The sequence below is a fragment of the Mustelus asterias genome, chromosome 2, assembly GCF_964213995.1.
Source record: "Mustelus asterias chromosome 2, sMusAst1.hap1.1, whole genome shotgun sequence".
NCBI lineage: Eukaryota > Metazoa > Chordata > Chondrichthyes > Carcharhiniformes > Triakidae > Mustelus > Mustelus asterias.
Window position 1 is genome coordinate 40,860,522 of NC_135802.1, and position 11,971 is coordinate 40,872,492.

Genomic DNA, 11,971 nt, shown 5'->3' on the forward strand with positions numbered 1-11,971 from the left:
GGAGAGGGGCCATGTTTTTGAGGAAGAGCGGGTGTTACAGGCTAATAGACTGGAGGAAGTAGATGTTCGGAGGGAGGATGTGCTAGCAGTTTTGAATAAACTGAAGGTCGATAAGTCCCCTGGGCCTGATGAAATATATCCTAGGATTCTTTGGGAGGCAAGGGATGAGATTGCAGAGCCTTTGGCTTTGATCTTTGGGTCCTCATTGTCTGCGGGGATGGTGCCAGAGGACTGGAGAATGGCGAATGTTGTTCCTCTGTTTAAGAAAGGGAATAGAAATGACCCTGGTAATCATAGGCCGGTTAGTCTTACTGCGGTAGTTGGTAAGTTGATGGAAAAGGTCCTTGGGGATGGGATTTACGACCATTTAGAAAGATGCGGATTAATCCGGGATAGTCAGCACGGATTTGTGAAGGGCAAGTTGTGCCTCACAAATTTGATAGAATTTTTTGAGGAGGTAACTAAGTGTGTTGATGAAGGTAGGGCAGTTGATGTCATATACATGGATTTTAGTAAGGTGTTTGATAAGGTCCCCCATGGTCGGCTTATGATGAAAGTGAGGAGGTGTGGGATGGAGGGAAAGTTGACCGATTGGATAGGTAACTGGCTATCTGATCGAAGACGGTGGTGGTGGATGGAGAATTTTCAGACTGGAGGCAGGTTGCTAGCGGAGTGCCACAGGGTTCAGTGCTTGGTCCTCTGCTATTTGTGATTTTTATTAATGACTTGGAGGAGGGGGCTGAAGGGTGGACCAGTAAATTTGCTGATGACACGAAGATTGGTGGAGTAGTGGATGAGGTGGAGGGCTGTTGTAGACTGCAAAGAGACATAGATAGGATGCAAAGCTGGGCTGAAAAATGGCAGATGGAGTTTAATCCTCATAAATGTGAGGTGATTCATTTTGGTAGGACAAATTTAAATGTGGATTACAGGTTTAAAGGTAGGGTTCTGAAGACTGGAGGAACAGAGAGATCTTGGGGTCCATATCCACAGATCTCTAAAGGTTGCCACTCAAGTGGATAGAGCTGTGAAGAAGGCCTATAGTGTGTTAGCTTTTATTAACAGGGGGTTGGAGTTTAAGAGCTGTGGGGTTATGCTGCAACTGTACAGGACCTTGGGGAGACCACATTTGGAATATTGTGTGCAGTTCTGGTCATCTCACTATAAGAAGGATGTGGATGCGCTGGAAAGAGTGCAAAGGAGATTTACCAGGATGCTGCCTGGTTTAGAGGGTAGGTCTTATGAGGAAAGGTTGAGGGAGCTAGGGCTGTTCTCTCTGGAGCGGAGGAGGTTGAGGGGAGACTTAATAGAGGTTTGTAAAATGATGAAGGGGATAGATAGTGTGAACGTTCAAAGACAATTTCCTCGGGTGGATGGAGCTATTACAAGGGGGCATAACTATAGGGTTCATGGTGGGAGATATAGGAAGAATATCAGAGGTAGGTTCTTTACGCAGAGAGTGATTGGGGTGTGGAATGGACTGCCTGCAGTGATAGTGGAGTCAGACACTTTAGGAACATTTAAGCGGTTATTGGATAGGCACATGGAGCACACCAGGATGATAGGGAGTGGGATAGCTTGATCTTGGTTTCAGATAAAGCTCGGCACAACATCGTGGGCCGAAGGGCCTGTTCTGTGCTGTACTGTTCTAAGTCTAAGTCTATATCTCTAAATGTCTGCAACTGCATCACTGATTATCTATTTCTTAACCTAATTTCTTAATTCATTTTATTCGCTCTGTTTTTACGCCCTCATAATTGTCCTTATTTAAGTTTAACACACTGGTCTTGAATCTACTGCTCTCTTCAAACTGAACACGAAATTCATTCATATGACCTCTGTAACCTAGGGGCACCTTCACCATGAAGTTAATTGATCCTGTCTCATTGCATGTTTCGAAATTTAGTCTAGTTTGCTCCTTTGTTTGGTTCTAGAATGTGCTGCTTTAAGAAACTTCTGAAAACACTCGAGCTCCTCATGCCAATCTGATTCATCCAATTTATATCGAGTCACCTTGAAAAATTGAGGTTGTCTCACATTTTCAGTTGTAATGTAGTCCAGAAGAACTGGTTTGTGATGTCGGTGGTGTGGGTTCAATTCCTGTACCGGCTGAGGTTATTCATAAAGTTCTACCTTCTCAACCTTGCCCCTTGCCTGAGTTAAAATCACCACTCAGAGCTCCCCCTCGAAGGGGAGAACAGCTTATGGTCATCAGGGACTATGGCAACTTTACCGTTACCTAGTCCAATACAATGGTATTTTGTGGTTCTTGTGGGGATAAAGAATATGTTGCAACAGAGGGTTCCATTTAAGTTCTGTGATCAATATTTCATAATGCCGTTTAATGCTTTTTGGGAGCATTGTATAAAAATGGTGTATTCTGTGAAATTATTTTCTTAACAAAAATCAACCTCTTGCTGGATACAATTCAATATTAGGGAGATTTGAGGTAACTGAGGAAGGTATTCACATATTGGGATTCCAGTGTAGATCAAAACCAAGTACTGAAAGGATTCAGTCAACAAAGTTACATTTAGTGTACATTGAGAGTTGTGGCCACCAGTGATCACTGAAGTGTATAATCTATTGCTGTTTTTTAAAAAAAAAATGCAGACCAGAGCTGTAAAGACAAAGGAACCATCTCCTATGTCCACACACCCCTTGGTTTTCTGTTACACGTGCAGGTTGCCACTTCAGACGATATAGCATCATTTCATTGCAGTACTGATAGTTCAGAGCATCTTCACCAGTGAATTGGAACTTGAGCCCACAACTGTGTGTCTGGCTGAGTGTGGTGATATCATTTGTCAGAAGTTAGCTCACTGACCATCCAAAATTAGCCCTTTCACCTTGACTCTGACACCTACAGATGAGTTACTATCATTTTAAAAGCAACATTAGTTTATATGGATCGACTTCAATTTTCAGTATTAACTGACAAATGTAGGGAGTATGAATAACCCAAGGAGGGGAAGCAATGCTATAATTAAGAAAGCCCACCAATGCCTCAGCTTTCTCAGGAAGCTAAGGAAATGTGGCATCTTCACAGATGCACCAGAAAAACTTGGGATGGCTCCTGCTCTGACCAAGATAGCAATAAACTACAAAGGGTCGTGAATGTAGCCCAGTCCATCATGTTAACCAGCCTCCCATCCATTGACTCTGGCTACACTTCCCACTGCCTCAGAAAAGCAGCCAGCATAATTATAGACCCCAAGCATCCCAGACATACTCTCTTCCACCTTCGATCAGGAAAAAGGTACAAAAGTCTGAGATCATATACCAACCAACTTGAGAACAGCTTCTTCCCTGCTGCCATTCATTTTTGAATGGGCCAACCTTGTATTAAGCTGATCTTTTTCTACATCCCAGCTATGACTGTAACACATTCTGTGCCCTCTCCTTCCCTTCTCTATGTACTCTATGAATGGTATACTTTGTATAGCACGCAAGAAACAATATTTTCTACTGAATACCAATGCATGTGACAAATCAAAAGGAACGAGAAAACCACTGACCACAGAAATCATACAATTGCTCTTTTCATGTTCCATTGTATTGAGATTTATCACTCAAGCTCCAGGATTTTGGCCTTCGCAATGGCTGGGTCAAAATCCTGGAATTCCTCCCTTATCGGCATTGTGGGTCAACCCATAGAACATGGACTGCAGCGATTCAAAGAAGACAGCTCACCACCATCTCGAGGGCAACTAGGGATGGGCAATAAATACTGGCCAGCCAGTGACGCCCATATCCCACGAAATGAGTTTTTTTAAAAAAGCTGAACACTACATATTGATGAAATGGTGATAGTTGTAGAGAAAAGTATCTTGCAATGCATTTGTTTTCACAGTTCAATTTTGAAAGGTTTTCAAACAGAACAGCCCTGATGTATTGGGGCGGAACTTATTTCTGCCTTTTATTTGAAACTGACCTATCCCATTAGTGATAGGCAAGTGTTAAAGCAACAGTCCTAACTTTAGGCCTTGTCGACAGGTGCAATGTCTCAAATCCGGGCATAAGAAAACAAGACATTTTTCTAAGCTGCTATGCATCGATTTTAATTGAACAGATAAAATAACTTACCAGGGCAATTCGGCTCGGTGCTGTATTGATTTGGTGTTGCGCCAGAGCAGTCATCAGCTTCAGCTTCTCACACCACTCTTTACCTGTATTCCAAGTTGCCCCCACCTGACCTGGTTTGGCCTCGTCTCCCATTAATTGAATTGAGGTTCTGATTTCTTTTTTTCCAAACTCAAATTGGTAAGTTTTGAAATCTAGCATGGGCTCGGTGACTAGGTTGTTGCTTTTGAGGCACTATCTGTAGCTTGAGTCTCAAGTCAGTAGTGAAATGGAGCAATTTATTTTTGGCAACAGAATGTTAATGCTCCCCTCTTGCCTCCTTCAATCTGGTTAAAATAACACAAAAATTGGATCTTAATTTTTTCGTTCATGGTATATGGATTTTGACAAGGCCAGTATTCAAAGCCCCAACTTGAACCACTGCAGTCCATCTGGTTTGGTACACCTACAATACTGTTGGGAAGAGAGTTCCAGCATTTTGACCCTGCCACAGTGAAGGATTGACTTCAGTCCCATTTCTTTTGAATTGTTGTTTTCTCTCTGGCTATGTTCCATCAAAATTATTTCACCAGTCTGTTATTTTCTTGCTTTGCTAATTTGCCTTGGAAGTGCAACTTACAAAGTCTTGGTACTACCTTTTGATGTCCTTTATTAAAATAGATGATCTGCTTATTGCCATTTAATTTTGTTCGTCTACAAAATAGAACGGATACTGAAAATGTATTTTGAACTTCAAATGTTAGTGCGAATTGAGTAAGTGTTCACTGCAGCTGCTTTTGATGGGGTTCAACTGAAACTTGAACAATTGTGTTTAATTGGACTTGCATGGCCCTAGCCTTTTAACTTGTTTCCTGATGTGACATTTGACATCACCCAGTATATAATTGAGAAAGGAAATTCCAAGATGAAATCTGTCGCTACTTCTGATTGTTGATAAAACTGTCTAATTGCAGTGGCATACAAACTAATGGCCAGAACTTGGATCAGGAATCTGTTGGCAGAGATATGTTGCACCCATCCTTTTGATAGAGAATCAAGAATGGTGCATATGGAAAATCCTTGCATATATACTGTTAATTATGGGATGCTGAATCAAGTTGGATCTGATTTCTGTTAACTTGTGTTGTTCAGTACAGTGGACCTCATTCATTCTCCATAATGGAGATTTCTTCTTGGATAAAGGAAATTGGTTGATGGAGGTTCCATTGGAATTCGAATGCTGTGAGGCAGCAGTGCTAACCACTGTGCTGCCCTTTTGAGATGAGATTTGCTGAATTCTATGAAGCTTTCCTTGGTGGATCTTCTGATTGGCTTGAGTTAAAAATGGTTCAGTTGAATCCTATTACAGGTCAAGTGCAGCTTTTTACTTTGAGGGTCCTTTAATTGACCGACCTTGTTTTCTTGGATAATCACGAATGATTGTCAGTCATTTCCTAGCAGCCTCATATGTTTGCTAAACCAGAAATCCTGGGAGGTTACAACACAGGAACATGTTTGTACACATGCCAACAAGACTAATTTTCTCTCCTGCTTGCTCCCCATATCCTTGAATAAATGGACATTTTAAACTATCTAACATGGTCATCATTGGTCTTAATTCTGGTAGAAGAAGCGGTGCACTAAAATTTATGATAACATGCCAAATCAGTGTTTTGCTGTTGACTTTACAGTGTTGTAGGGTGGGTGATCTCACCAAATTTCTCTTGTTCTAAATTTATTACTCTGGTACAGTTCCATGGCTGCTGCACAAATCTAAGTAACCATTATACATCTGTAAATCTTGATAAGATAATGTTGGTATTGGATCCCAAGACACATCTGCCCTCAGTTGATAGCTACCTATGCTTATTCAGTAGGGGATCACTGAATAGAAATGAGAATTGGGATCCATCCAATCTAAGTTACTTCATACCAAGCTGTTATCCTCCTCATCCTACTGTATGGACAAACTTGTGAATCATCTGCTTCAGTAACTGTTTCCTCTAGCACTTTTTACGGGTTTTAGTTTTGAGTGATAGGGCAGTGTCGGAGTGTAAATAGAATAGAGTCTAAAATCAAAAAGGTATAGTGTTAGAACATAGAACAGTACAGCACAGAACAGGCCCTTCGGCCCTCGATGTTGTACCGAGCTTTGTCCGAAACCAAGATCAAGCTATCCCACTCCCTATCATTCTGGTGTGCTCCATGTGCCTATCTAATAACCGCTTGAAAGTTCCTAAAGTGTCCGACTCCACTATCACAGCAGGCAGTCCATTCCAGACCCCAACCACCGGTTCAGACTTCTCATTTGCATGCCTAATCGTATGAGCCCTAAAGCTGCCTCCAATACCAAGCTGTAGGCTGGATGTTGCATTTGAGGTGGCCAGATGAAAGGAGCTTTAAAAGAGCACTTTAAAATCCACATAATCTTGCAATATTAACTCTGGAGACCTGGGAAGACATGGTCACAGAAATCGCAATCTGACTGTTCATCTGTTAAACTGAACCATGTCTGCCTGGTTGGTTCAAATTAATTTGAGTTGAGATCTAGCTGCCAAACAAAGGCATGCAAGACAACTCTTTTGCCTCATCTCACTTGGTGGTATATTTCTATTTCACGTTTGGGCTAATCTCCCATCAACAGAAATTCTCATTTGTTGATCTGATTTGTTTGGCTGGCCGCGTGTTGGTTTGAGCCTCAACTCGCCGGCCACCTCAATTGCCCATAAAACATAATTTATACTGCCAGTTGGACTAGACCTGAAATTTGCTCACCTTGTTTTTTTTTCTCATGGAATATGGGCATGGCTGACATATGTTGCCCATTCCTAATTGCCCTTGAGCGAGTGACTAACTCTGAGGCCAGTGATGCATGGTGCACACGTGACAAGTTTTGTATTCTAAGTTAATTTTATGTCAAGAAATTTGGCTTCTTGAGTTGTCATTTATACTCTGAATTTGGCGGTCTTATCCGAGCAGCATACTTGTAGACATGATTTGTGGGTGCAGGTAACTTGGCATTAGAGCTGAAACAATGCAAGCAAGCAAACTCCACTAGATGAAAGAGAGCTTCTATCTTGGGATAAAAGCAAATGACAAAGGGTCATTCAGGTTCAACGTTAGCTCTATTCTGTAAGAAGTCTCTCAACACCAGGTTAAAGTCCAACAGGTTTACTTGAATCGTGAACTTTCGGAGCACTGTTCCTTCAGCAGGTGGCTCGTGATTCCAAATAAGCCTGTTGGACTTTAACCTGGTGTTGTGTGACTTCTTGCTGTGCCCACCCTCGTCCAATGCCGGCATCATGTCTACAGATGCTGTCAGACCTGCTGAGATTTTCCAGTTTTCGTTCTACCTTCGGGTATGTTCATGCCTATAATAATTCTGAGGCAATGCAAACTCATTGTTATCTAATGCTCACCTGTCAAGTCATTTTTACACTTAATCCACCTATTGAACTTATTTCTCCATTGCTATTCTGTTTGTATTGTCAGGCTGCATAAAGTTGATTTGCAAAACTGGCACAGAAAAGCAACTTAAAGTCAAACGGACCTCCTCTAATGAGCCTGCAGAAAAAAGGAGTCACCAGAGAGTAGACCTCTGTCACATACTTTGTATTTTTTTGATAGTGTGTAGATAATTTTGTTTTAAGTACATGGTCGTTTAATTTTTTTGTGTGGCTGTGCTGTGACTTAATCGGGCCAACTTGTGTCTAGCTTGCACAGGAACATTTTTGGTTGTTGCAGGGCTATACAATTTAATTGGTCATAAATGACATGTTGAGCTGACTGTTCAGGAGAGCAAGATTGGAACATAGGCAGATCCAGGGAATAGTTTTATGTGGATTTCCATCTGTTGAACTGGACCCGGAAAGTTTATTCTGCAGTCAGTTAAATGTGCACAATATCGGCTTTAATGGTCTGTGACACTGAATAATGCAGGAATGTATTAATTGTCTTTTTTTGAGAACATAGAAATTGAGACCATTTGTATACATGGGACTACTTGGCTGAGTGTCAGCCCAAATAGCTGGACAATTTAATACATTCTACCCATGTGCATTTGCATACTGATACTGGGTTAAGCACTTGGTACACATCAGTTAAATCCCATTGGCTCGGTTCGCACTCATAGCTTGGCTGATTCAGCTTCCTTAATAGCCTTTTAATTGTGCAAATGGTTTTTTGTCAAATAGCTACAGAAAGTTGTACATGTGATTCAATTTAATACATGTCTTTGTCGAATAAGACTTGATTGTTTCATTTGCTTCCCATCTGCATTAACCTTTACAACCGCGAGGACTTTGCTACCAATGATTTAGGATGGCGAAAACTTGTTCATCCAACTGCATAATGTTTTGAGTTGCAATGCCTTAATGACCAGACACAGCATTGGCAGAGAAGGGAAGAAACCAAAGCAATCCTGCACTCTGGATCCCACTTCTTTGTGGGGTGTCCTGCCCCATGTGTCCAAGGATGTGCATACCAAGAATTGGCCTGTTAAGTCAGGTGAAGACCCATGGCCGAATCTTGTGAACCTGAATAGATGGCATCCTTGAATTGAGGGATAGCTAACAATGACCCACACGTTTTTCCGCAAACCCATAACAATGTTAAGTTGATTTTGCGATTGAATTGTTACAAATCCATAAACTATTTGGCAGTCGAAAACATTTGTGTAATCTTGGCTTGTGTAACAAAGGAGGAATGTTTATTTTGGTGTTAATTGAAGAAGAACCTAATTATTTCTCGCACTTTGACTTGTTAATGAGCAAAACGGTGGCAGAATGTAATCGTGCAGTAAATTTTTAAATATTAGTACTATGGGTGTTGAATTCTGTACTGGATTTGTTTCAAATTTTCTCTACCAAACTCATGTGGTTAACTGTTACTTTATTTTTCTTCCCTTTTGGCAACATTAAGTGGCTTAAAGCCAAGGTAAGATGAGCATTTTTCTTTTGTAGTGCACCAGCAAATCTTTTCAATGCAACAACAGCATAAATACACAGCAGTATTTTACATAGGATCATAGGACTTGGGATCAAGAGTAGGCAAAATGGCCCTTTTGGTCTTCTCTGACATTTGATAAGATCATGGCGGATGTGTGGTCTTGACTCCACTTTCCTGCCTGCCCTTCTTAACCCTTAACATCTTGTCTCTCAAAAGTTTGTCAAACTTGATCTCGAATAAATTCAATGTTTCAATCTCCATTGCTTTTTGGAGAAGAGAATTCCTTCAGAAAATAATTCTCATCTAAATTTTAAAATGGACACCTTTTTATTCTTAAACTGTCTCCCCTAGTTCTAGTCTTCCCACAAGAGGAAAAATTCTCTCCGTATCCATCCTATCAAGTTCCTTGGGGTGTAATGTTTCAATAAGACCACCACTCATTCTTCTTAACTCCAATGGGCATAGGCCCAACCTGTTCAACCATTCTTCCTAAGATGAGCCTTTTGTCCCTAGAATGAGTTGTGAACTTCCTCTGAACTGCTAGTGCGATTATAACTTTTCTGAAATAAGGAGACCAAAACTACACAGCACCCCAGATGTGGTCTGTACAAATGTAACAACACATCCCTACTTTTATATTCATTCTGATGTCAAAAAACGCCAATATGCTATTTGCTGTACCTGCATACTATATTTTTGTGATCCATGTACTAGGAAGCCCAGATGCCTTTGTATTAGGTCTACAATCTCACAATTTAAATAGCATTCCGAACAAAGAAAATTACAGCACAGGAACAGGCCCTTCGGCCCTCCAGGCCTGCACCGACTGCTTTTTAATTCTCTTGTCAAATGGGCAACTTCACATTTCCCATATAATAACCTATTTTGCCCACTTAACCTGTCTATATCCCTTTGACCCCACACTCCCTCCACCTGGCCCCACACCCCCTTCACCTTGCTGGCAATTTAGCTACCATAAAGTCTGGCGCTTTCATCAAAGTCATTGAGGTAGACTGTAAATGGTTGAGGTCACAGCTCTGATCCCTGTGGTACTTTAGATCTTGCAAACCATTTGTCCCTACTGTTTGCTGCTTGTCATCTAACCAGTCCTTTATCCATGCTAATATATTGCCCCATACACCGTGTACTTCTGTGTTGCAACCTTTTGTGGCACCTTATCTATGCATTTGGGAAATCTAAGTTCACCAGAATTACAAATTCCCCTTTGTCCACCTTGTTGCTTCCTCAACAAAGACTTTTGGTTGGCTATCCCAGTATATCCTAATTCATTGATTTTAAAGTGATCTCAATAAGTGTTTTTTTTTCCCATGAGATTTAGAAATTGTGTTATAAACCTTTTGGGATTTCCCAGATATCATTACAATACCTTTTGGGATAGCTCAGTAAAATTCTCCATAATTTAAATGTGGGACATTATTCTAAGCATATATGCAGTCACTTAAATGGTATGTTTTTATGAAATTTTGTAAGTATATGTACTGAACCTAGCAATTGAAAATCAAGTTGTGTACCAAATCTTTACTTTGTAGAGCATTTAAATTCACACCTGGAAAATCTTAATTTTGCTCAATTCCTTGCTGGGATATGATTCTTCTGATCACACTCAGTACCTGTTTAACTGCCTAATAATCTTTCAGCCTGGACAGTGCTGCCAAGTCTTAACATTGTGGTGATGCATCACAACTAAACATCTAATCCTCATCTGATAATCCCTCAGCAGTTGGTGTTTTGGGGGCCAGTTATAGTGTTCTTGCTGCCAACTAGCTGAAAACCCATTCATGACTTGGCTTTGAAGCTTGTACTTTGCAGGTTTCTGAGCTCAGCTACTATCTACGTAAGCTGACAACCTTCAGTGAGCTGAACTGGTTTGTTTTCAATGATCATGTTCAGAAAGCCAGTAATATCGGACTCCATTTTATTAATATAGTAATAGTTAGAATTTATAGTACATACTTTCAATTAAGCATTCCTTACTTGAACTGCAGTTTTTTTTTTGCAGCATGGAAGTAATCAACCTGCAAGAACTGGTACACTCACCAGGACAAATCCGCCCACCCAAAAGCCACCAAGTCCCCCGATGTCTGGACGTGGAACTTTAGGGTATGCTGCTCCATACATGGGAAAGATTAGTCAATTATTTTCCTAGCCTGTACTCTGCTTTGTGTCTTTTGTAGGGAAGACTTACTTTAGTTAATTAAGTTGATAATGTATATGTTGCAACTAGTGAGTTGTTTCATTTAATGGATCCCAGTTAATGGAGTAAATATACGGAAAAATGTTTGCTCGTTAAGGTCATTAAGACATTCCAGTTAATGGCATAGTTTATGGTGTATGCTCTAATTCTCATGTTCTAATTCCTAATAGCTTTTCTTGTTCTAAATGGGCATGCTGAGCTTTAACAGTAATTTTTTTTCAAGATGGAGGGTGGTGGGGGGGGAGAAAAGTTTTCACTGCAGTTTGGAAACAGTTCTTTTTGTCTGTGCGTGTTCGGTTTTATGCCCAAGTACAAAAATGGTGAGGTTTGGAATTGGTTAGCCTGTTGTTTTAATGGTTGTGTAGAATAAAAACTGACTTTTATTTAGTAGAAATCTATATTTAGCCTTGAACAAATTACTCCAGAATGTCAACCCATATTTCTGTTTGTGTTGCTGCTTTTTTTCTGAAATGAGTTCTTTATTACATCTGTGTTTCTATAAATGGAATAGTTGTAATTTGATGGTAAAATGCGAACTTGCCTGTAACAAATGTTGGTATATGGAAAGTAGTGCAATGCCTATACGCTAGGAGCTGGAAATGGTACTTTTTAATTCCATTTCCTTAAGCTTTTATGGGCCACAATGCATTCACAATAGGAAAGGAACTTGAACTAGAAAATTTTGCACCAAACACTGGGATAGCTGAGCAGCCTCGGGTATGTCAGCTTTATTATTTCATACTTTGA

General features: G+C 40.5%; 1 protein-coding gene across 5 annotated transcripts in view; it reads left to right on the forward strand.

Moving 5' to 3' along the window:
• abi1a (abl-interactor 1a) overlaps nt 1-11,971 on the forward strand; it is a 101,835-nt gene that overhangs the window by 58,600 nt on the left and 31,264 nt on the right. For all 5 annotated transcript variants that reach the window (XM_078233962.1, XM_078233953.1, XM_078233970.1 and 2 more), the window contains exon 4: nt 11,030-11,130. In XM_078233962.1, the coding sequence (XP_078090088.1) occupies nt 11,030-11,130 (101 nt within the window). The remainder of the gene's footprint in view (nt 1-11,029; nt 11,131-11,971) is intronic.